Raw genomic sequence first — 25,849 nt, forward strand, 5'->3', positions numbered from 1 at the left:
TAAATCAGAATCTCTAAGGGTTGGAGCCTAGGTATCAGTGTGTTATAGTTCCCTGGGATTCTAGCATGTGATCCAGATTGAGGATTGTTTAGAGACCCTAGAAGTATTCCAAATAGAGAGAAAAAACATGAAAAAAGGTAGTTTCTTTTATTGTCTTGATTGCTCTGAATTTCAGAAAATGTGGTAGGCAAGGACCACTTGTTAACCCTATGGATATATCCTTATGTAAATATAGTGGCTTCTGTTGTAAATCTGATCAATCAAATGAGAGGAAGGGTGTGTTTGGGGTGTGTGTGTGTGGTTTTATTGGATTTTTGTTTTTTAACTCTACTTGTAAATGTTAGCTGTGATGTATGTATGTTTTCAAAGAGGTAAAATAATTTTAGGTGTTGCATTCTTGAATATGAAGAGGACTGACCATTTTGAGTTGGCTTTTTTAGACCTGGTGATATGATGGTAGACTTGCTCTGGGTCTCTTTGACACTCCTGTCAGAGTCTTTTGTGACAAGCGCCAAAGAGCATGGCCTTGTGTGTAGACTAACCTGTTTGTAGCATTGCCCATTGGCTTTGGCATCCTCCATTGTCACAGCCACATGGACAGGTTGATCAGACACCCTCTAATGCCAACCATCTAAACAGGCAAATGACTGTATATTTGATGTCTTCATTAAAATGAAAGAGTAAAATACTAAAACTATTTTCTGATTATTCAAAGTTGAAGGGAGAGTGAAATACAAGAGAAGAAAAGGTTGGGATTTCTATCCTAGGGTAGAAAGGAGAATTTGAGACACCATATGTGGTTAATAACCTTAACCTACATTTTCATAGAGGGAAAAATTCTGTTTTTAAAAATGAGAATAGAAAAGTTTTGAAGTGGAATGGAATGGATCAGCTGGAATGTAACAGTTCTTGCTGAAGCAAAGGTTGTAAAAGGCCACATCCTAAACACCATGGTTACATGACATGTTTGTGTGTAACATTTATGTAAAAAATAAAAAGTCTCATGCCTTAGAAGGTGTTTTTTTAATAATATGTTTAAGCTTCTGTGCAATAAAGCAGCCTTTTTATTTTACTACCAAGGATGACCTAAATGTTAGATAACTTGATCAATATGGTTCTTTAAAATTTTTCTGATGCTGTTCATCTTTTGTGCTTCATCTTTCAAGGAGTTGGGCTGTCCTTCGGTTTTATTGATTTCCCTTGAGGGGATATGATGGAAATGAAGATCTCAATATAGTTTTCATGCAGATTCACAGTGGAACATAAAATGACAGGGTGGCAGCCTGTGTGCAGAGCAGGAGTTTCATTACTACCATTGAAAAGCAGGGAAATTAGAGTATCTTGGTAAAAATAGATTGATGCCCATAATGGCATGTCAACATCTTCTACTCATTGGTACCAGTAGAAGATTGCCATTGGTAGAAGCAGGGAAGCATCGTTTAATCTAAGCCATGAATTACTTTTAAATCACTGAAGCAGAACCTTACTGTCTTCAGTTCTGTTTACTTAAATATAGTAGAGGGCTGAGAGGATTGTCTTGAGTATTCCCTCCTTCCTTCCATCCTTCCTTTCTTTCATCTTTCCAGAAATATGTATTGGGCTTCACTCTGTGCCAGGCATTGCTTTAAGAGGTGAGGATATGATAATGAATACAACGAAGGGTCTAGCCTCATGGAACCTACATCTATAAGGGGAGACATAGACAAATAAGTGAATGTAGACTGTATCAAGGGGAATTAAGCACCTTGAAGAATAGAGGAGAAAAAGAGGATAGAGGGTGACATAGAAGATGAGCTATTTGGGTGTCTATTGGAAAGGAGACACTTGGGGAAGAATTCTGCATGAACTTGACAGGTATCTGAAGGAAGAGTATTCTAGGAGGAAGGAGCAGCAAGTGCAAAGTCCCCAAGATAAGAGTATGTGGTATGCTCCAGCGACAGCAAGGAAGTGGAGTATGAGCTGAGCAGAGGGTGCAGTTGCAGAGGAGATGATCAAAGGAAAGCACGGCTGGGTCCTAGGCCTCAGAGACCACAGAAGAACTTTGGCTCTTACTCTGATTAAGATGGGAAGTCTCAGGAAGCATTGAGCCAGAAGCCAGGCATGATCTGACTTTTTTTATAAAGGTGGCTTACAGAGTTATTTTTATAAGGATCACTCTGGTTGCTATGTGGAGAGTAGACTGGGGTGGGGAGGGCATTACAAAGTTGTCACAATAACTCTGGAATAGAGTTACAAATGTGTCTTCAGGTATAGAGTGATGCCAGTAGAGAAGGTGAGAAGGTTGGATGCTGAATATATTTCAGAAGTAAAGTGGGTAAGATTTTCCGATGAACAATATGTAAGGCATAAGAGAAAGAGGGAAAGCAACATTAACTCTGAAGTTTTTGCCCTGGGAAGCTGGCAGAATGGAATTGCCACTCCCGAGATGCCAAGACTTAGGGGATATGGAGAGAAAGATTGGCAGGAAAAGTAAGAATTCGTTTTGAATTTGTTGGGTCTGAGAGTCCTATTAGAGCACCAGATGGTGATGTTTGGGTGTACTTGGAAAAGTCAACCTGGATTTCGGGGTAAAGATATACATTTGTAATTTTTAAAAATGGTATTTAAAGCCCTGGGAGTGGATGAGCTCATATGAGAGTGAATGCAGATTGAGAAGTAAAGACATTTTAGGACTGAATCCTGGTGCACTGTATCCAGCGTAGGAGGAAAACCTAGAAAAAGTGATGTTCCAAAGGTAGAATGACCAACCATTCCAATTTGTTCTGTATGGAGGGGTTTCCTGGTACATGGACTTTCAGAGACTGGGTCTCCCTCCATCTGAATGAAGTGTTGCAAGAAAGAGGGAGTGATTAACTGTATCCAGTACTGTAGCTAAACCAGGACTGAGCAGTGACCATTGAATATGGCAACAAGGAGGTGTTGGGTGACTGACAAGACATTTCTCACAAACAGCCAAGTAGATTCCATAAGGGTGAACACACGTGAGGTTACAAGGCCAGTACACCTGGAGATGTCATTCCTCTCCCCAAGCCTCACATAGAGCAGAGTGAAGCATACTACACCCCCCACCCCATGCTATATAACGAAGGACCCTTGGGATTGCCTGTGTGATTTGGATCAAGTCAACCTCTCTGTTTTTCAGCATCCTTATTTTTTTTTGAAGATTTTATTTATTCATGAGAGACACAGAGAGACACACACAGAGAGAGGCAGAGACACAGGCAGAGGGAGAAGCAGACTCCCTGCAGGGAGCCTAATATGGGGCTCGATCCCAGTACCCTGGGATCATGACCCGAGCCAAAGGCAGACGCTCAACCACTGAGCCAACCAGGTGTCCTTCAGCATCCTTATTTGTGAAATATCCAGATTTGCTATTTGAATCTGCTATCAGTCAGTGTGCTCTCTGAATACTACACTGTGCTAGGAGTGACATAGATTCATTTTAATCAGATATGGTTCTGGTGCTGTAGGAACTGTCAGTTTCAGAACAAATTGCATCTAATTCATGTCAGCAGAACTAGCCTTTGATGTGCGTTAGGGGACAAGGAAAAGCTCAAACTCCCTTAATTAAAAAATGGATATCTGGCTGTGAATAATTGAAGCACTTAGGGTGTTTATAATCTTTTTGTGTAATTTCTAGTCTTCTGTTGATGAGGCCTCTGGAAAAAGTAGCCAAAAAGGAAGACTGTGCAAGTGTTCACTAAGGAAGTGTTGGAAGTTGCTTTGGGGCAGTGACTGTGTCTCCCACCTAGTGCTAGTCCACCGTAGGAACTCAGGGGGTATTTGTTGAATGAATGGAAGTAGATGGATTAGTCCAGGTTTGGTCAGAGCAGTGGAACCAGGAAGAGATTCATTTGCACAGATATTTAGGAGCTGATTGTAGAGAAATGGCTTACCCATTGATGGTGGCCGGCTAAGTAGGTCCACAGAACAATCAGGAAGGCAAGATCCCAAGCAAGCCAGAACTCCATAGACAGGAGTTCAAGCCTGGAGTCCTTCAACTGATTAAGACAGCATCCACCTGAGTAAGTCAGGCCACTTAGGGGAGTCTCCTTTAGCGTGACTTAAAGTCAACTGATTAGGTAGGGGACTTTAATTATATTAGTAATATCCCTTCAACAGCAGCACCTAAGTGTTTGATTGTGTCAGTAGAAGGTGTATGTATGCTTCAAAATGACTGTAGGAAGAGAAAAATCGTGTAGCCCACTCAGACTAGAAACATACTAGGAAGTAAATATGGGGAATATAGTTCAGCCTAGGTGACTTGACAATCAGGATAGATAAAACCTAATTTAGGATCATTTGTAGTCTTAAGTGTTTTTGTTGTCTTTTAAGTTTTTTTCTGTTCATTTGTTTGTTTCTATTTTGGTTATTTGGAGTTTTTTCTTCTATTACTTTAACAAGTGATGGTGGCAGTGTGGTAATTCATGGGATAAGGGCACCTTCTTGGAATTACTTTGGATTATACCATTTAATCTAGTCTTGGGTCTTCACCGATTAGTAGGCCATATGTACAGCTCAACAGCAGAGAAAACAAAATAGTTAATTTTTGTGTTTGGCTTTTGAGTTACCGAGAGCTCCAGTACTGCCTTAAGGATGGATATTAGACCATCCCCCTCAACCCTGTGCTCAGACTTCAGCCCCCAACAAAATAAAATACCGCGGCAATTCTCTTCAATAATTATTTCTTCCCTTTGCTTATCAGTAGATCAGTATAGTGTATGTGTTTGTGGGTATGTGTTGATTACCTCATAATAAAACCTCTTCTTGAGATTAAGACTTGAGAGAGTTTAGAAAAGAGATATCTCTTTTGGTTCCTAGTTATTATCTGAATTTGCAAGAGGAACAACCTCCTCGGAGGCCCTGGTAACAGTCCTTGGGGTCTCCACCCACTTGCCAAAAGCAAGCCTAGTTTACATCACTTTAGGAATGGACAGTTTCCTCTGATTCAGCCTAGAGAGAGTAGGGGACACTAGCCAAATGCCAGCCTTGTCTGTCGTGCTGGAACCACACTCAATAGTTCTATCATATGGTTGGTGTTTAGAGTCTACTCAGTCCTGAAATATATGCTGACCTCGAGAGTTTGACTTTATGATCAATCTTGGGTATCGATTGTACTTGACACATTGCCCCACGATTAGTGCACAGTGAGGATACTGTGTCCTATATCATGGCTCCCCTCCTCAAAGATAGCATTATTTACTTATGAGAGTGTGGCAAGCTTCACCATCTCATGGATGACTAGAGATCTGGGGAGAGATGCTTGAAAGGAGATACCTGTACTCTTCTGTATCCCTGCCCCCTCAGCTCAGTGACTGGCATTCAGCAGACACTCAGCACATCGTTGCCAGAGGAGGGAGTCATCTATCCTCATCACCCAGGTCCTTGGACCAGCCTTTCCTGTAGGTGACAGGTGGTGCTGTCAGCTAGGTTTGTCATCGTTTGTAGCTTTGGATTTCAGGGTCATGACAAGTAGAATACATCGGCTGGACTTACTAGAGATCCATGCTAGTGTCGCAATGCTTCAAGCTGTGTTTCAACATAATTTTTAAGTATTTATTGAAAGTGCCTTGGCATGAGGAATTGATATTCTTTATAATAAATGTACAGTTGTTATTACTTTGATTAATTAATTACTTTATGTTATTACTGTGAGCAACTGGCCTCATGAGAAACACAGAGTGGAACTTGTGGGTAGTGGTCATTGCAGTTTTCACTCACTTCCAAACACACTGCCTTGTGTTTTAATTATTTCTGGAAGTACAGATTCCCTAAAATACCTGCAAGAGAAAGCACAACTATTGTGGTTAAGAACATGAGCCTGCCTAGGTGTGAATTCCAGAGGGCTTACTTCATGTGGGCAAATGATCAAATCTCTAGCCTTCAGTGTCTTCATCTATAAAATGAGGATAATGAGAGTGTGGATCTTAAAGGCTCTAGTGAGGATTACATGACATAATGTATATAATGACCTAACCAGTTTCTTGGCACAAAGTAAGTGCTCAATAATTATTAGCTTAATGGGTATTGACTTGTCAGTAATAAGATTGGGTAGGCAAAATATGCAGTTTCCTTTCCTTTTTTTTTTTGTTTGAAGTTGCTATTTATTTATTCATGAGAGACACACAGAGAGAGGCAGAGACATAGGCAGAGGGAGAAGCAGGCTTCCTGTGGGGAGCCCGATGCAGAACTCGATCCCAGGGCTCTGGATCACGCCCTGAGTCAAAGGCAGATGCTCAACCACTCAGCCACCCAGGCACCCCAAAAATGTAGTTTTCTATTTCAGTTCTTGACTCTGAACTCTCTGTACTGGGTTATGGTAAGAGATGGGAAAATCCACTTTCTCCTTTGAAGTTAGTTGGTCTTATGCAGGTCTGCATAGATAGTGCCTGTCATTTACTCTGGCAGAGGCCAGTGAGGTCCTTTTGCAAACTCTGTCCCCGCTCTGGATGCTGCACAGGCTGGTATCCGGCTGGTCCATCCCTTCATTTTGAGAGGCACCCTATAAGGACAAGACATTATGTCAGCTAGCCACCTTCAAGAATCTCGGAGAAGAAGGAGGGCCCATGTTGACTCGGTTCTTGGCTTTTTGGCTTTGTCCTTGGGCCCCAGGGCATCACTCCCATCTCCACCACTAGCAGGGATGGCGAGGGTGGGAGGAGGCAGGGCAAGCCACACCTACCTTCTCTGATTTTGTGTCCTTTGCCTCATAAGCAGCGGCACTTTGCTCCTGTCCAGCCAGGAGCCCTCACATCTAGTCTGGTGTATGGTTTCAGGGCGGTGAAAAACCGGTTTTGTTAGCATTTCCCTTGGGTCTGGCCTTGTTTCACATGAGGCGGTACAAGTCAGGAATCTGAAGTGCTTGTTTTATTGGTCCATGGTCGGGGGAGGGAGAGGGAGCAGAGAACAGTACCTCCTTGGGCTGCTGATTCCAAATAGCCTGCCCTAAATGAGCCCCACAGAGCTGCTGGTATTCTCATTATTCTACAACTCCACTCGATCTGAATCTTTTGCTTCCTAAAGGCGACGGTTCCTGTTTTGGGATTTCACAGACAAGAAAAGAATATTTGCTTAATTGCCAACCTTTTATTTTATCCACCATAGAAAATTCTATTTCAAATTATCATCAACTTCTGTCATTTCATTTGTTCTCCCCCTTCCCCACTGTGTATAGTTGAAAAGCAAAACAAAACAATCCTTTAAAAGGGGAGTATAGGGGCATCTGGGTGGTTCAGTTGGTTTTTAAGCATCTGCCTTCAGCTCAGGTCATGATCCCAGGATTCTGGGATGGAGCCCCACATTGAACTCCCTGCTCATCAGGGAGTCTGCTTCTCCCTCTGCCCTCCCCCTTCTTCTGCTCTCTTTCTTACATAAATAAATAAATCTAAAAAAAATATAAAAGGGCATATGTAAACTCAGCCAATTGCCCTTAGTTTACTCATTTAACTACAGTCCAGTGAAAATGTCTTCCTGACCAGCACGGGTGAGTCCAGAAGCATCTGGAAGTCAGTGACATCAAGTCTGGCTCACTGGGGGCTGTGACTATGAAGTGCTTTCAAGAACCAACATATAGGGTAAGTCAGGCCAAAGGAAACCTGGTGCCTGAATGCTTAAACCGAAGGAGCGCTGAGTTTGCCTGGATTTCTGGAATGTTGCCTCCATGCGCCGCTTCGCTGTATTTGGGTAAACAGGGCCTCAGAGAGCTTTTACAGGAGAAATGATCAAATTCAGTGAAGCCTCGTGATCTCATTTTGGATCTCCTCAGGATTCCTCATCAAGATGCAATTAAGCAGCGAAAAAATTCTGCCTTGGGGTGTGATTTGGGTGCCTGACCGTGTTCCGACTTGCCGCGCTGTCTCTTCCCCTTTCCGGATCGCTGCTTCTGGGGTTGACAGGCCCTCCGACACAGCTCCCCGGGCTGGGCCCTGGAGCCCAGGGCTGGCCGAGGGGAAGGGCGGGCCGGGGACACGCCGACCGCCCGCCGCCTTGGCGCTTTCCCTGGAAACCTTGTGGGGACCTCCTCCTCTCCCTTCTCTTTCTCTCTCCAGCCTCAGTTTTATGACCCGGTGGAGCCAGTAGACTTTGAAGGGCTTCTGATGACACACCTGAACAGCCTGGACGTGGAGCTCGCCCAGGAGCTGGGAGACTTCACCGAGGACGACTTAGATGTGGTGTTCACGCCAAAGGAATGTCGCACCTTGCAGCCCTCCTTGCCGGAGGAAGGGTAAATGGTTTTCCTAACACGTAGACGTGAGTGTGACGTCATGGCTGTTATTGGCAAGGAGGGGGGGTTCCTGAATTTTGGACTTCTTTTGAAACTGAAGGTACTCGGATTGGTGAAGGTGGGCAGGGTGATCCCATGGTCCTGTCGCCTGTGGGAGTTTCTAAAATGGTCTGACCAGTGGCTTTGAAGAGGCATGTGGGATTAAGCCAGTTAAAGGGATGAGGTGGGACGATATGGAATCCTCAAGGAGAGGTGCCCATGGAGGCCCGAGAGCCTGGACTCCCTGCGTGTCAGCTCAGTGCCCACAGGTGACTCCTGTGAGCTCACAGGCCTCAGTTTCTCCATTTGTAAAAATGTCAAGTTTTTCACTAATAACCCATGAAATGATTCAGAAACCTTTTAACTGTTTCCACGTAAGACTGGATCAGGTCACAAACAAGTCCAACCCACATTTATTGAGTGTCTACTATGTGCTGGGAACTGCCATGAATAGAGCAGTAGGGCAAAGTTCCTTCCTCTGAAGAATATTTTGCCAAGTGAGGAAACAGCGGGAAAGCTCTGTGGAGTGAATATGTGAATAGCTGTTTAGAGCTTGAGTTTCTACGGTGGGTTAGTCTATGTGTTTCTAGTCTATGTGTTAGCTCTTGGTAGCAAACAATGGAATTACTTCTTGATGAAACTCTTGTTACTTCCATGGCATAAAAAGCAATGCCTCTTTAGAAGTTGAGGATGAACTTTTATTTGTATTTATTTATTTATTTATTTATTTATTTATTTATTTAAAGTTTTTGTTTGTTTGTTTTTGTTTTTAGATTTTATATATTTATTCATGAGAGACACAGAGAGAGAGGCAGAGACACAGGCAGAGGGAGAAGCATGCTCCATGCAGGGAGCCTGATGTGGGACTCGATCCTGGAACACCAGCATCACACCCTGGGCCAAAGGCAGGCGCTAAACCGCTGAGCCACCCAGGGATCCCTTGCATTTATTTTAAAAACAAAATTAAGATTCACATCTCTCCTGGATATTTTCAACCTTGTCATCTTCCCCCAAAAAAGTCCCCAGTAGGAGATCATGAAACAGCCCCTGTCCCACTACTGTGGGATATATTCTAGTCTGGATTTGGATATTCATCCGTCATGATTTAAGAATGTTGGGTGACAGTGATATGGTAGTATCATGAGTCTTGGCTCTCCTGTTTTGATAGTTCTTATTCACATAGGAGAGCTTGTCATGGGCTCAGCTCAGACGTTTCGGAAATACTCACTCCTCAGAAAACACACAGTGGGAAATATTCCTCCCATTGTCAGCCTATTTATTCAAGCATACCTTTAATATAGACAAGGTCTCTTTTTTTCACCTTTGACAAAGAATCATTTCATATTATTTCTTTGTCTGAAATTAATGGTTACTCATTTAATTATTTTCAAATGAGGTCAGACTCTTGGAAGATCCTGTTTAAAATACTTAAATTTAGAGAGAGGATTTTTTGAACTTTGATTAAAGAGGCAGGTTTTTTTTTTTTCTTAGCATCAGTAATGTAGTATAATATTACCTTGTGATCAGAATTGCTAGCTCAGACTGTCTGATGACTTTAAAACAAGCTCTGCTATTTCAATCATTGCCAAAAAGTCTGCCATTTTAATCAAAACCCAGGAAGGCATCATCGTCCTCACCAGAGTAAACAACAGGTGATTCCCATTGACCCAGAACTTTATGCTGAGCTCTGATAGTGTGGTAAATGAAAGCCTGCATTCCACAGGTGAAAGGCCTGGGTTTAAGTCCCTGCTTTTCCATGTGCTGGGTGACTTTGAGCAAGATCCTTCTCATCTTGTTCTTCTGCAAAATGAGAATCATAGTGTATGCCCACGCCCTTGGGGGCTGATTGAAAATTAACTGAATTTTTTTTTTTAAAGGGAGGGTTAACTGAATTAATATGCATAAAGTGGTTACATCAGTAACTCGTGCATAATAAGTGGATTGGAAGTATGAACTAGCCTACATGGGTCTTACTATGTGCCAGACACTCTTCTAAATACTTCCATGATGACTAGTTAATCCTTTCTGAAGGAGGCACTCCTCTATTAGTAGAACTCTAAGATGAGGACCCTGAGGCATAGAAAGGTAGCCTGAGGCCACGTAGCTAATAAGGGATGGGGCTAGGATTTGGGCAGTCATATTTAGTATGTAGTATTTAGACCCATCCGTCTCTAATACCAAAAAATTTGGAAAACCAGAAAATAGCTTTGCTACTATGTGGCATTATTTCTGATTTAAGACTCTGAAACATTTGGAGAGTATTTCCCATGGCACACTTTTATGCAGGTATGACAAGGACTGCCCGATTTGATAATCACTGACCAAACCCGGTGTCAACTTCCCAAAGCCTAAGACAATGGTTCTTCTTCATGGCTTTCCAAAAGGGAAACATGCATGTCCTAACAAGGTTACACAGGAGCAAAAAATATGCCCAAATTATCCCTGTGAGAAATCGGTATTTATACTTATTTTTCTTATTACGTATATGATTACAGCTAGTTCTACCTGTCTGGTGTTGGAATGCCCTGAAGGGATAGGTATAGTTTAACGTGATTCTCTATAATAAAGAAAACCCACAAAGCATCAAATGCCAACATGCTTGTCTCTTCAAAGTAAAAATGCTATTGCCTGAGGAATACTTCAGACACTTGATGAATGGGTAGGAATGCCCCTGGCGTTCCCACCTGATATGGATTTGAAATCATGCTGCTCTCCTTGGTTATGATAAGGGAGTGTTGTGTTGTTTTTATCCAGTAATAACATGATTTTATCTCATTTTCCACCTCATTAGGGTTGAACTGGACCCTCATGTCAGGGACTGTGTTCAGACCTATATTCGGGAATGGCTAATCGTGAACCAAAAGTAAGTTCACTTTTCTTTTCTCTTTACCTGTATACTTATATTGTTAACTTTTACAATTGTTTCTTCATTAAATTTTTCAAGTGCAGTTTTAGGTAGGTTTACAGGAAAATTGAATAGAAAATACTGGGGGTTCTCATACGCTGCCCCTCAACGGTTCCCCTTATTGTTAACATGTTGGGACTTGGGGAATTTTTGGTTTGGTTTGGTTTGGTTTGGCTTGGCTTGGCTTGGGTTTTGGTTTGTTTGTCGCACATGTGCCCACATGACTGTTAGCAATAAATTTTAGCAAGGAGGTGAATTTGCAAATACGGAATTCATGAATAATGAATGTGAGTTGACTTGATCTTGCCTCCTATTCAAACCCCTGCTAAGGCTCTGTACCACCTACTGTATCAAAGGTAAACTCTGTCTGCTTGTCTTTGAAGGACTTTAATAACCTGCCCCCACTGTATGTATTAAAGCGTATTTTACTTACCTCCCAGATCCACTTCTTTTCTGCCAGGTCTGGCACCTCTTCCTCACCATTTCCTCCACCTAAACCAGCTTAGTCCTACCTCACACCTTGGCCCTGCTGTTGTCCTCTGGGTATGCCCTCCCCTCCTTCACCTGTCTGTCAAATCCTGCCTATGGATCCAAGGCCAGGACAAATTTCCTTTTTTCTTTAGGCAGTCTTCTCTGACTGATTCATTCTTTCTTGGGTAGATCTTACGTAAGTGTGATATATTTGTTAGAATTGATGAGACTACCTTGTTATTAACTAAAGTCCATAGGTTACATTAGGGCTTATCTTTTGTGTCTTATGTCCTACAACTTTGACAAATGTATAATGCCATGTATCTGCCATTGCAGAATCATATAGAATAGTTTCACTGCCCTAAAAATCTCCTATGCTCCCCACATTCATTGCTCCCTGGCAACCAATTACCTTCTCACTGACTCCATAGTTTTGCCTTGTTTCTTCATGTCTTTTTGCAGCTTGAGAGCTCATTTCTTTTTTCCCCTGATATTTCCCCTCTGTGGATTTACCAAAGTTCATTTATTCATGGAGAAAGTTACATTTTAAGTATAAAGAATAGGGCCTTTTTGGTTTATTTCCACTCAGATGAATTCTTTGGGAGTTGAGGGGGACAATAAATGAATTGAAACTTGGCCTCAGATTCATACACACACAAAAATCCTCAACCTGTATATGTGTATGTGTTGGGGAGCATGGTGGGGAGTGTCTGCACTGGGGACATATCCTCATTAGAAAAAACATCAGAAAGCCTTTACCAAGACAGAAACAGTTTGAAATTCTGCTCTCCTCACCTCTCTTATACTCCAGTAAGAATTACTGTTCCGTGGGATAAACAGTGGAAGATTTAGGGGGTTGAGTTTTATCCAGTTCCTGGAAGTGTGCCAATGAATTTGTGCTGATGTTTTTTGGAGGAATGTCAGTAGGCATACTATTTTCAATAGCTGAGCAGGAGAAAGCACGCTTGCAAAAAGTAATTAAGGGAAAGTTAGATGTTAATCCATCATGTGTTCTAATTTCCAACATGAATGGAAAATGAAGCTTGCCAGGCAGTCAAGGAAGATTATGCTATGCTGGTAATAAATAAAAAAATTCTGAACAAGTTGTTCTCAAGCTTTTAAATGTTATAATAAGAGATACTTTCTGGATATTAAGATTCTAAAAAAGTCTGAGAAGGAACAATAAATAGAAAGGTCCGTTTTACTGCATTTGGTTTTTATTTGCTACTTGGGACACTGTATTTTTTCATTCCTCATGGCAATTCCCACTGGAACATTCTTTTTTCCATTTTGCACAAACTTAAAAGAAACAAGGACTCTTTCAGAATACTCATTTTAGAAATTTTAGAGGTTATAGAGAAATAACAGGAGAAAAAAATCACTCAATTTCACTATAGACAGATAAGTGCCATTAACATTTGATACATAGCCTTCAAATCATATTCATTTGTATATGTATTTGTATAAAAACTAGATAATATTATAATACTATTTTGTAGTGTGATGCTCTTTTGGTCTCTACAGTAAGTAGTGATTATCTCTATTTGCTATTACATATTCTTCCTCAACCCAATTTTTAAAGGTTGCATGATATATTTACATCAGAGTTCATTTAACCAATTTTAATATTTACATGATTCCCTGTTTTTCAGTGTTATATACCCCAATACAGTGATACCCTGTGTACATCTATGGGTTTTTTTTCCTTCAGAATAAATCCTCAGAAGAGGAATTTCTCTGTCTAGGAGAAATGCACAAATGTAAGGATTTAGGAATAATATATCAGAAAGATTATCAACAATATGTGTATGAATCCTCAAGAATATTAGATGTTATCTTTTAATAAATTTCCAATTTCACTTGTAAAGAGACTTTTATTTGCATTTTTAAATTATGACGTTGGGCATGCTTTTCCATTTATTAGTTGGCCCACTTGTCATTTTTCCTTCAAGTTCTGCTTATTCATGAAACTTGTGCACCTCTATTAATATATTGGGCTTGTTTATCTCTAGGACTATCTTTATTTGGTAGAGATATTGATGCTTTGTCTAGCATTTATTACAAATTCCTAACACAGGATGTTCCTTGTCTTTCAAAATCACTTATAATTTTTTAACATTCAGAATTATTTATGTAATCAAATCTGTATTCATAATTTTCTATTATGATTTCTATTTTTGCTGCCATGCTTAAAATGTAATTCACAAACCTGATATTATTTACTGGGGATTTTGGACTAAATGTTAATCCAGACCATTAGCCACTTGATTGTTGTTCTGTTTCCTTATGTGTCCCTCTTTGTTTTTATCTCTTCTGTAGGAACAGTGATTGTCCATATATTTATTTTATGCAAATGTTTGTGTCATCCCCTCTTTCCCCAATAAAACAAAGTGGTACCTGCTTTAATTTTATCTTTGGCAGCATACTGGGGATGGAAATTGCCATTTGTCCTGTTCTCCACACACTTGAATAATGGGCCAGTTCCTTTCCCAGAAATTAGGTGGAAGAATTCAACTCTGATACTGATCATCAGTTTCTGGAAGCTTTGACTAGTGTTTTAGAGAGGAAGCGCCTTTTTCTAACCTGCTCTTTGATTCTTTGGTACTCTGAATCTGAAACTCTGAACATGAAAATACATTCCTAGCACACACTCCTCCCAGAGATCATTCTGCCCCCTTATGCACCTGTAATATTTCGTTTGTGGGGAGAATCCAGTACCAGACCCCTTCATCTCAAAGCCTGCATACATTTTCAGCTCAGTTGTTTTATCTGAGTTGTTTCTTAATCATTGCTGGATGATGGTAGAAAGAGAAAGGCAAGGGAGGTGGGATTTCTGCTGGTGTGAAGTAGTGCAACCAGGTGGAACCTGGCAGTGGCTCCATTCATAAGCCACTACAATGAGGAAAGAGCATTCAGGATTCTGGCTTATGGAGACCTTGACTGCTCAGGTCCTGGCAGGGGGGAAAGTACAAAGTGTCTGCCTTCCTTTGAGTTCCCCTTTGGGGAGATAAAGCATGGCATGTCATTTTGCCAACTCCATCTGATCCACAGAGATTCTGTCCAGATTCAGGTATTAAGTTGTCTGCTCATTTTTTGGACTTTCCATTATTTTCTGCATCTTCATGAGCAGTGTAGTGGGAAGGTGGAGGAGAACACTTATAGGCATTGCTGACCAGTTGTTGCTTAGTGATTAATTAGCTCTCCTTTGAATTTGTTATTTTATGTGACAAATAATACACACTTATTTTGAAAGAAATCAAGTAATGTAGAAGTGTATTAAATAAGAGGCAGTCTCTTGCCTCACTCCTTACTTGCTCCCTGCCCTTCTCTTCAACCCACTCTTAGTCACGGAGGTCATCACTATGTAGACTTCCAGAGCTTCCTTTCATACCCTCACAAATATATATACATATAGATATGTATATACATTTGCATTTTACAGAAATAGTATGTAATTATACCTGTGTAAATATGTATATGTCTTGCCTACACACACACACACACACACACACACACACAAAATATGCTTTTTTCAGTAATATCTTTGACATTTTTCCAGAGATCACCCTCCCTGCCTGGTATTCCAGGGGCAAAGGAATGTATCATTAAGTTACCAAATTTTTCTCTATTGATGGACATTGAAATTGTCTCCATTTTTCACTATTATAAATAATACCACAATAGACATCTGTGCACACTTGTCCTGACACGTGTGTGTGAGGATTTCTGAGGGTAGCAATAGAGTCAGTGCATATGACACATCCTCATAAGTACTACCAAATTTTTCTTCAGGAAAGCTGTATTGATTGATTCCATTACCAACTGGGTATGAGACTGCCCTGTCCTCCACCCACCCTCACCCCCCCGCCACATATCCTTGGCAGTGCTGGATATAATATAATTAAATATATATATATTTATATATATAATTAAATATGTATTTATAAATAAATATAATTAAAATAAAATAGAAATGCCTGAAATTGTATTTTTGTTATTGTAAACTGGAAGCTATTTTATCTACTTTCTTAATATTGTTTCCACCACTGAGTTCTTCTTCCCTTATCTATCCTAAAATCCCAGTTAACTATATCCTTATCGTACCACCTGACTTCCTTCTCCTGAATATTAACCCAAGTGAAATGAAAACCTATATTCACATAAACATCTATATGCAAATATTTATAGCAGTTTTGTTTGTGATTGTCAAAAATTAGGAACAACCAGATTGTATGCAATGGGGCAATGGATAACCAGACTGTGGTACGTCCATACAATGGAATGCTATTCAGCGGTAAAATAGAACAAATTACTCATGCATAGAGCAATATAGATGACTCTCCATTGCATATGCAATGTGAAAGAAGCCAGACAAAAAAGATGATGCATGATTCCATTTGCATGTTATTCTGGAAAAGACAGAGCCATAGGGACAGAAAAAAGATTATTGGTTGCCGGGATCTGAGGGTAGGGAAAGGAATTGACTGCAGAAAGTCATCAGAGAAACTTCTGAGGGTGCTGGAACTGTTCTAAGTCCTGATTGTAGTGGTGGTTACACAACTGTACCCATCTGCCACAACTCACTGAACTGTCATCTAAAAAGGGTGAATTGTAATTGTGCCCTAAAATTCATGGATAGAAATCTGAGATAGTTTCTGGCATTCATTAATTACTCATTAATTGAAAATCTGTTGCTTTGCTATGGTTTTTATGTTATTTCACAGAATGGTGATTTCTCTGGAGCTGGAGTAAATGGATTCAAGTCTTGGGTCTACCACTTAGGTGCTGTGTGACCTAAGGCAAACTGCTTTTTTGTGCCTCAATGTCCTAATCAGGAAAACAGGAATTAGAATAGTGTCTACCTCATAAATTATGTTATGTGCAATGAATAAGTTAACATATGTAAAGTACCATGATTTCTTGGCACATGATAATAGGTTATTGATATTGATGTATTACAGATTTTGGCTCAGTTGTCCCTACCCACTTGACAAATAATTTCAATAAGACCCATTAGTAAGATAATATATGCAAAGGGAAAAAAACAAGGGATAACTCTGTTGTTGAAGATTTCATTTAATGATCCAGGGTAGATTTCACCTCATAAGCACTATAATTTCTATATTCTTGAAATAAAGATAAGATTTGGAAAATCAGGAGGTTTACTCCTTTAGGGCTTATCTAGTTCCAATTAAACCTGTCCAAAATACTCCTTTCAAGTGAAATAAAATCTGAAGACTTCAGGAAAAGTGCTTATATTAGCATGTCAAAGGAGTGAACCCCAAACTCTATCCCATATATTTTAATGCACTGTTGGTGGGGGAAACTACTTTCCTCTGGAAGACCATACTTAATGAAGCCATTTCACCTTCTATGGACATGTCTGTCATCCATAACCATGCAGTCAAACACTGATTTAGTTGGCTCTTTTATTCCTCAATTATCTCCTTGCTGATATTACATTTCTCTGTAATATCTAAGGATAGACTTTTATGTCCTTGCTATCTGTGATAATGGCTTTGAATCCCACTTAGGGGGCAGGGGAGTAGATAAATGGCCACTTGTGTTCCCTCCCACGCTCATAATTCTATAGAGCATTTGCCACTCAAGTTCTATAATTGAGGCTTTTAAATCAGACAAAGAATGCTGTCTGTGAAGGATAGAGGAAAGTTCTAGAATTTCTTTTTCACTTAATTGTAGTTGTTTCAACTACACAGAAACACAAAGTACTTGATCTCCTTTTGGGGGAAATACATTTTCCTACTGGAAATGTTTGTGATACTTAGACTGGAAGATGTCTTGAATGGATGCCATTCTATCTTTCATGTCTATACCATAAAATATGGTGTCATAGCTCTAAAAATAACAGCGCTTTTCTCTCCATGACTTTTGGAAATGACCCTTGATCTAATGCTACGTTGGTGCCACGGCTGCATGTTCATCACCTCTCATTTCCAAATATTTGGTAATCTTGTATGGATTGATGTTTGCGGGCATCTTTTGGGTCACATTAAATACTTAAGCATTATTTCCTCTGCCATTTTCTCTAAATGAACTAAGAGTGATTCACTTAAGTTGTGTTTGGTGTCTTGGTGGGAAGTCAAACTCTTAAGTAATTAAACTTGTTTATATGCTATTTATTCTTGGTGTATTATCCGCAGTGACAGTGAAACATTTCATGAGTGTTATGAGCAACATCATAAAAGCCCTTAGACTTTGTCTTTCACCCTGGGTGATTAAGGTAATTCTGAAGGAAGGTCGTGCTCAAGGAGAGCTAGGACATCAAGGAATGGGGTATCATCTGTTTTATTACTCCATATTTTACTCCCAGTGAACTGGTAAACAATTAAAATTCAAACACATCGGTGCATATAATTCAGTTACTCCCAAAACACCATAAAAATGTCTCCCTGATCAATAATTGCTTATTATGACATGCATTTGTCGTGCTGGCTGTCAAGATGTTTAGCTATTTGCTTTCTAAAAGTACAGAAAGCAAGCAAGGCTCATCAGCCTGTGCAGTTACAGAGAGCAATCCAGGTGTGGAAATCCCTGAGCTACACCTGAGCGGTTACACACACACTCCCATCCCCACACATCCACACCCCTGAAGCCCAAAGGCCAGGGCTTTCACGAAGCCTTCCCTGACCTGGCCAGAGGAAACTGCTCCCTTCCGTGGATTTTCAAATCATGCTGTTTGTATTTCTCTTAGAAGCTCTTGTCATACTCTACACTGCTTTATATATATTTTTAAAGATTTTATTTATTTATTTGAGGGAGAGAGAGAGAGCACAAGAGAGAGCAAGAGCAGGGGGAAGGGCAGGTGGAGAGGGAGAAGTAGATTTCCTGCTGAGCGGGGAGCCTGACATGGGGCTCGATCCCAGGACCACGAGATCCTGACCTGAGCCAAAGGCAGATGCTTAAATGACTGAACCACCCAGGCGCCCCTCAACATTGCATTCTGATTATGTGTCTGAATGTTTATCTCCCCTGCTAAATAGGTGATATTTTTCACTAGACTATGACTTCACTGAGGACAGGGACTCCTTTAAAGCTAGGATTTTTGTATATTCCTTTTTGCATTCTCTTTGGTGCCTATTCTCAGGAGATCCTTTACAAACGTGTTGAATAGGAGAATGAACAAAACTTTAACACCAAATATCCACATCATGTTCCTTTAAGAAAAGCGTTCTCAGATCTATCAGACTCCACAGCGTATTTCTGTGTAATGAATATTTTGTAATGCCACCTTTGTCACCCATGAACTTTCTCATTTTTAGAAGTCCATAAAATGTCCCAACTGTTATATAAAGGAGAAATAAACATAATACATAAAAGAGCATATATGTAAAGATGCAAATACTTGGATATAACTCCGCCAAAGAACATAATGAAATAGCTGTTTGCAGCTGCCAGAATAATGCTATGAGTCTCACACCTACAAAAGCAGACTGCAACAGGTGTGTTGTGTGGGTGACTGGGATAACACAAGTAGCATTGCTTTTAGTAATGTGATTTTCCAAAATGGGGAAAAACTCTTGGTAGAGGTCTAATCAGCACAGAGTTTAATTTCCCCTACATTTATATAGTTGCTGTTTTGCTGGAAAATTCAGTGCAAAAATACTTTGCACTTATTTGTAAGATGGCATGGGGCTTAGCTCACGTATTTACAGACTGGTTTTTTACCTCCAGGAATGTTTGGCAGGACATTTGATAGGTATGTTGAATGGTTTTTTTTTTTTTGTTGTTTTTTGTTTTTGTTTGTTTTTTTGGTAAAGATTTTGTTTATTCATGAGAGACACAAAGAGAGAAGCAAAGACATAGACAGAAGACTCTCTCCTTGTGGGGAGTCTGATGCGGGACTTGATCCTAGGACCCCGGGATCATGACCTGAGCTGAAGGCAGATGTTCAACCACTGAGCCACTCAGGTGCCCCATGTATTGGATGTTCTAATAGATGTCTTAGGATGGTTCTTCATTGCTGGGATGCCCCATGCATTTCAGGATGTGAAATATAATAGCACATCCCAGTCATTGAGACACTCAAAAATGACAGCATTAATTACCATCATTGAGAGCCACTGGTAGTAAGTCATCAGAAAATAGGATTCCCAAAATCCAGTCCAAACTACGGTTTTAGCAGCACAACTGGGAAATGAAACCCACTAAGAATTCCTGAAAGGGATGGAATGGAATGGAACAAGTTTAATGAGGACAACAAACTCACTAGGGTGTTTATTGGCCTTTTGGGAGAATTCTACAAGTGAAATCCTAAAGTGAGCACTTTTCTAAGCTTTACTTTTGCTTTTGGTAAGAAAGTAAATTACCTATGTGAAAATTATATAGTTCAGAAATAAAGATGTTAGGAGACTTTAAATTCAGCATATCTACAAAATATGGTTATCTAGATTATAACACTTGCATTGGTGTTGCATCTAATGGTATTGTCATTGACACTCATAATAATAACTATTATTTATTGAGCTGGTATGTGGTTATCTTGTTTGAGATGGTCTAGAAGCTGAGCCTGAGATAGGGATTCGGGTCCACATGATTTTTGAGGGTGTTCTCTTTAGGAAAAGCCCATAAGAAAATGAGAGAAGCAAAAGGAGTCAACTCAGGATAAGGGCACAGAGAAATTCCTGGCCAATATACAGGGTACTCTGGAGGGACCACACTACAAAGCTTTCCCATCATCCAACTTCTAGGCAAGCGGTGCCCTATACCAGTCAGGCATTGGTTACAATCATCAAGCCCAAGTGGGAAGTTAGAGGGCTGGCAAGTAGAGCAAATCACTCAGATGTCTCTGGACATGACAGCTCCTGTGCACATAGCAGCTACAGAATGGATGCTGTAATAGGGCCCACTAACAGACTTTATTACGATGCCAGACACCCCATATACTATTTTCCTTTTATTTGGAAACAATCTCAAATATACAGAAAACTTGCAAGTAAAACACAAAGATCTTTTTCCCCTCCCCCAAACCACTTGAGAGTAAGTTGCCAACCTAAATCTCCATTACCCCTGAACACTTCGGTGTGTAATTTCTACAAACAAGGACATTCTCCGTCGTAATTAGCATACAGCCATCACATTAAGGAAATTCACATTGATACATTATTACCATCTAATCCTCAGACCCTATTCAGCTTTCACCAAATGTCCCAAGAATGCCCTTTAGAGCAAAAGGATCTAGTTGAAAGGCATGCATTGCGTTTAGATGTCACTAAAGATGGCTTTCGTGTAATTTACTCTGGAACAGTTCCTGGGTGTTTCCTTGACTTTCATGACTGACCTTGAGATTACAGGGCAGTTTTTTTTTAGACATAATAATCCCTCCATTTGGATTAGGTGATTGTAAAATGCCCAATTCCTCTTTATTTTTTTTAAAGATTTATTTATTTATTTATTCATGAGAGAGAGAGAGAGAGAGAGAGAGAGAGGCAGAGACGCAGGCAGGGGGAGAAGCAGGCTCCATGCCGGGAGCCTGACGTAGGACTCGATCCCAGGACTCCAGGATCACGCCCTGGGCCAAAGGCAGGCACTAAACCGCTGAGCCACCCAGGGGTCCCCCCCAATTTCTCTTTAAACTTTCAGTTTATTTGTATCAATATTGAATCAGAGGTTCCTATTTTATTCAGTAAGTTTGAATCCAGTTCTGTGGTTCATTTTGATGCTCAGATTGTCCTCACTTTGACTAGTGTGAACCCTTTGAATTGGCCCTCGTATCTTTTTTACATACCCCTAAGCAGCCTCTGATCACATCCTTGCTATTTGCCACAAGATATTACAAGCTGATCTTACAGCTTTCTTTTCCTCATCCCTGGAATCAGACATTTCTCCAAGCAGCTCTGACCCTTTTTAAGTGGAAAGTGGTACTTAAAAGCCAAGCTGTAGGTGTTGGGTGTGCTTACTGCTATTAAGGTGTCACTCCTTCTGTGTCTTCACATCACAGTGGTAGGGAGTGTGTGCGTGTGTGTGTGTGTGTGTGTGTGTGTGGTGTGCACTGAAAACCACGAGTTGATGTTGATACCTGCAATTGCAACATGACATCAGAGTATTCATTCTTGTTTTCTTCCTTTCCATATTTTTCTCAGTGAAAAACCTGATTCTTATTGTCCTATTACATTTACTTACGTGATTAATCCTCTGATGTGTACCTACTGCCAGCACCACCCCCCTTCCCCACACAGTCGCCTTCTTCCTCATATTCTGGCTCTGACACCCGGCAACAGGCTTGCCCCTCCTGGGTGGATGCCCTCTTAGGCCTGCACCTATACTGAGTGCCAGGCCACTCCTGCACAGAGACACCTTAGCAGGCTGCTCCTCCCAGTGCCTTCCTTGTTCGACCCAGAATGTCTCATCCATTGTCACATGCCAGGCTATTCCAAGCTTGGGCACCCTCCTCACACCCTCTGGGTTCTGATTCTCCATGCCAAGCCACCCTTTCATATGTACTCCCTCCTCACCCTTTTTGGCCTTCAACTTCCCATTCTGGGTTTCCTCACTTACTCCCCACCCTGAGGCATGGAAGATTACCTTGTTCTGATGTTTTTAGTGCCAAATTGTATGGGAGGGATAGGAAGGAAAGGGAAGTGGAGAAAGGAGAAGAAGACGTATTATGTGCTGTTTTCCAGTCATCACACAGACCTTCAAAATGAGCAGTGTTCCTCCCCATTTCACATCTGAGGAAACCGTAGCTCTGAGAGATTAGGTCACTTGCCTAGGGTCTCACAGCCAGTATGTAAGAAGACAGCATCTGGACAGAACCCAGGTCCCAAACTCTAGAGCCAAATTCTATCTACTCCACACTGCTTCTGAAGACTTTGGTCTTTAAAATATGTTTGGTCTTAGGGCACCTGGGTTGATCAGTCAGTTGAGCATCTGACTGTTGATTTCAGCTCAGGTCATGATCTCAGGGTTCTGGGATCGAGCCCTGAGTCAGAGTTCCCGTTCAGTGGGAAGTCAACTTGTCTTCCTCTTCCTCTGACCCTCCCCCAGCTTGCTCACACACACACTCTCTCTCTCAAATAAATCAACCTTTTTTTTTTTTTTTTTTAAAATATGTTGGTCTTTGGATGGTTCCCAAATATATAATAATAGTGCTTGGAGAAAAGGAATGCAGTTCCCTTAAGAAGCAATAGGTTGAGTTCATTTTAAGAATAGTTCTTCTACTACTTGGCCCACTTCCCTATCTCTTGTCTGTGAAGAGGCTCAACAGGAGCATGGCTTTGTTCAACTCAGTTGCCTGGGTGGAGTAATGAGGCTGGGGTTTCTGGTGGCCAGTGGCACTCTGCCAGCAGTCTCACTACCTACCCGGTGGTGGTTTCTGCCTTCCGTGGCTGGCACTTCTAAAATGAGTCATCTTTACATACTTGCCAGCCCTTGTGGTCTCCCTCGGCCAGCTCTGCCCCTGCTACCACAAGGGAGCTTTGTGACTTTCCGAGACTTCAAGATGGGGAAGTAGATGCTAAATTGAGAATGAGGAAGGGGAGAAAAGTTTGCTCTGGTTTCAAACACACAACCATGGAATACGTCAGTCTTAATGTTTTCCATCCCCCAAATTCTGAGGGCTGGTGCATATACGGAGTTAGAATATAATATATTGCGAAATGAACTTTTAACACTATTCCGTGACTCATTTTTTAAATGCCTGTTTGTCAGTGTCTTTGGAGTTAAATAACTCCAGAAAGCATTCTAGCAAAATGGAGGACAAAAAAGAAAGCATCTATTTGCCTAAAATAGCAAAAGAGCAATAGCCAAGCATATTTGACTTTTCCCAGATTTAAGTATCTTCGGAAGAAAGTTGATTTGAAGGTTTCCAGATGCAGTGTATGACCTTTTTATCATAAAATCTTAAAGTTGGGCAAATATCCCAGAATTCACCTAGTGTTTATGTCTCACCAACGAAGAAACAGAGGGACTGAGAGAAGTGATTAAGGATGATGGGGGCAGGTACATAGCTGTAATTGTGTGTGCGTGTGTGTGTGTTGTTCACTTATCAGGGAACACTTGGAAGTAAGTGCACTTTATGAAACAAAAAAATAAAACCAAGGCAGATATAGTTCTGGTTGCCAGGGCACACAAGGGCTTAAGTTAGGCTGCTTCCAGATTTTTATTTCTGTGGCCTGAGCAGGTGGCTTTGTGGGGAGACATGTGACATTGAACCTTTGGCATCAGTACCCTTTGGAGTGTATAAGTCCCAAGAAAGGCAAAGGGCAGATACCAAAGTGTGAAATTTGTGTCTTAATTCACTGTTTGCATTTGATTTCAGATAATTTATTAATTTTTAAAGTGGGGGAGGGGTAAAGGAGTGGGGGAAGATAATCTTAAGCAGGCTCCATGCCTAGCATAGAACCTGACTCAGGGCATGATTTCACGACCCTGAGATCATGACCTGAGCCAAAATCAAGAGTTGGATGCTTAAACAACTGAGCCACCCAGGCACCCTTAGAATTAATTTTTATTAGTTAATTCATTTGGGAACTTTTCCCTTTAAAATTGGATTCTTCAGGAAAAACAGCCACAGATTCAGTGTGTTGTAATTATGAGAGTAATCTTAGGACACAACTCACTATTTATTACTATTTTGAGTTGGGTACTTTTTCCTAAGAATATTATATCACATATAGCTTTTTCTTTGAACCCTTAGATAAAGTCCAAAAAAGCCATTTTATGCACTTGCAAAGCTTCTCATCCAGCACACACATGCATGTTGCTGGGTAAGTTTATAATGATGAGAATCACTTTTAAATAGCTAACAGGTTGATGTGTGAGGTTCTCAAAAATCTCTTTTCATAGAAAATAAATATTCTAATATAAAATAAACTTTGCTCACACATGTATCTGCTCTTCTTAGCACTGCACACTTAGAGCAACTGGAACCAAAATAATTTTCTTAAATATTTTAAGTAGTTATTAATTACTTTTGGGAAATTATTTGAAGGAGTCCCCCAAAATACTTTTTGCTAATTGATGTTTATGAACAATATGATATTTTAAATTTCATTTGTTTTGTTGGTGTTTAGGAATTCCAAGCCAGAATCATTCTGCATATTTCTCTTGAAATCTTTTCTAAATGTTTACTCTTATTTCCTTATTTCAGAGTATACTATACTCATTTACTTATTTTCTTTCAGTTCCCCAATTTGGCCTGCTGTTCACCCAGCCCTGTCAATACAGGTTTGGGTCAGGGCAGTACAGATGGCCAAGAGACACTGAAGATGACCATTTATAGTAGACATTGACTTGAATTAGTCACCAAGCCCATCTTGCCCCTCTCCTAGGGCTATTTCTTATCTCCTTTTACTCAAATTGCTTCTCTTTAGAGCACAATAAAATCTAAGAACAGAGCCTGTTCTCCCTGGGTCATCTCCTTTTTTTCTTTAATTAACTTAATCAACTAAAATTTATTGAATACCAGCTCTGTGCATAACCCAACACTTCACCCCTCCCAAAGAGTTATAAACTCTGTATTTGGATCATTGCTAGTTGCTCTCCCACATTTCCTGCTTTATCTGTCTGCCATTTGATCTGCCTAATAAATCCTAACTCATTTCATATCCTTTTACCTACTTGCTCAGGGGTTTTTCTAATAGTGTGAGAAATCAAACCAAATGAGCGCATGCTTGTGCAGTTGACTTTGCAGCCTGTTTTCCAAGAAGACTTTGAGTCATAAAAACAGGGAATAGGCACATTGGTTTCTACAGTTATTATCTGAGAGCTTCTATCTGTTGCCTTTTTTCACGATGGTCTAATTTCCTTCTCCGGGGACAGTGCTGGCCATTATATTTTAAACCCTTTTCATAGCTACACATTTCTGAAACCCCATTTTAATGGTGTGCGCAGAGTGGAGATTGAGACCATTAGCAGAGATTTTCGGCATGCCCATCATTTATTTCTATTTTTTCTTAACCGTGTCCTGCCTTTTTAATTCATTGTTAAGAACACTGATGGGGACATTCAATGTTTTCCTCTATTTTTATCTTCAAACGATCTTTATTTGCTGCTCTGCACATTGCTAGATTTATTCCAGCCTCTTAACACTAGGGTCATAGTTTAGCGTCAGCTTGGAGCCAAATGCCCCGCAGCTGAAATGACCACACCTCCGAAGTGGCATTTTCCCAGACCGTTCCTACCTTTGATAATGAGCCAGCAAGGAGGCAAGTCTGTATCTCATTACAGCAGAGCCTTGTATTAGGCCTGGT

The 25,849-nt window shown here is 40.6% G+C and overlaps 1 protein-coding gene across 3 annotated transcripts in view; it reads left to right on the forward strand.

Moving 5' to 3' along the window:
* The window catches only part of DOCK8 (dedicator of cytokinesis 8), a 230,588-nt gene that overhangs the window by 55,011 nt on the left and 149,728 nt on the right, over positions 1-25,849 (forward strand). For all 3 annotated transcript variants that reach the window (XM_072839291.1, XM_072839300.1, XM_072839310.1), the window contains 2 exons: positions 8,049-8,224; positions 11,055-11,126. In XM_072839291.1, coding sequence (XP_072695392.1) covers positions 8,049-8,224; positions 11,055-11,126 — 248 coding nt within the window. The remainder of the gene's footprint in view (positions 1-8,048; positions 8,225-11,054; positions 11,127-25,849) is intronic.

This window comes from Canis lupus, chromosome 1, assembly GCF_048164855.1.
Source record: "Canis lupus baileyi chromosome 1, mCanLup2.hap1, whole genome shotgun sequence".
NCBI lineage: Eukaryota > Metazoa > Chordata > Mammalia > Carnivora > Canidae > Canis > Canis lupus.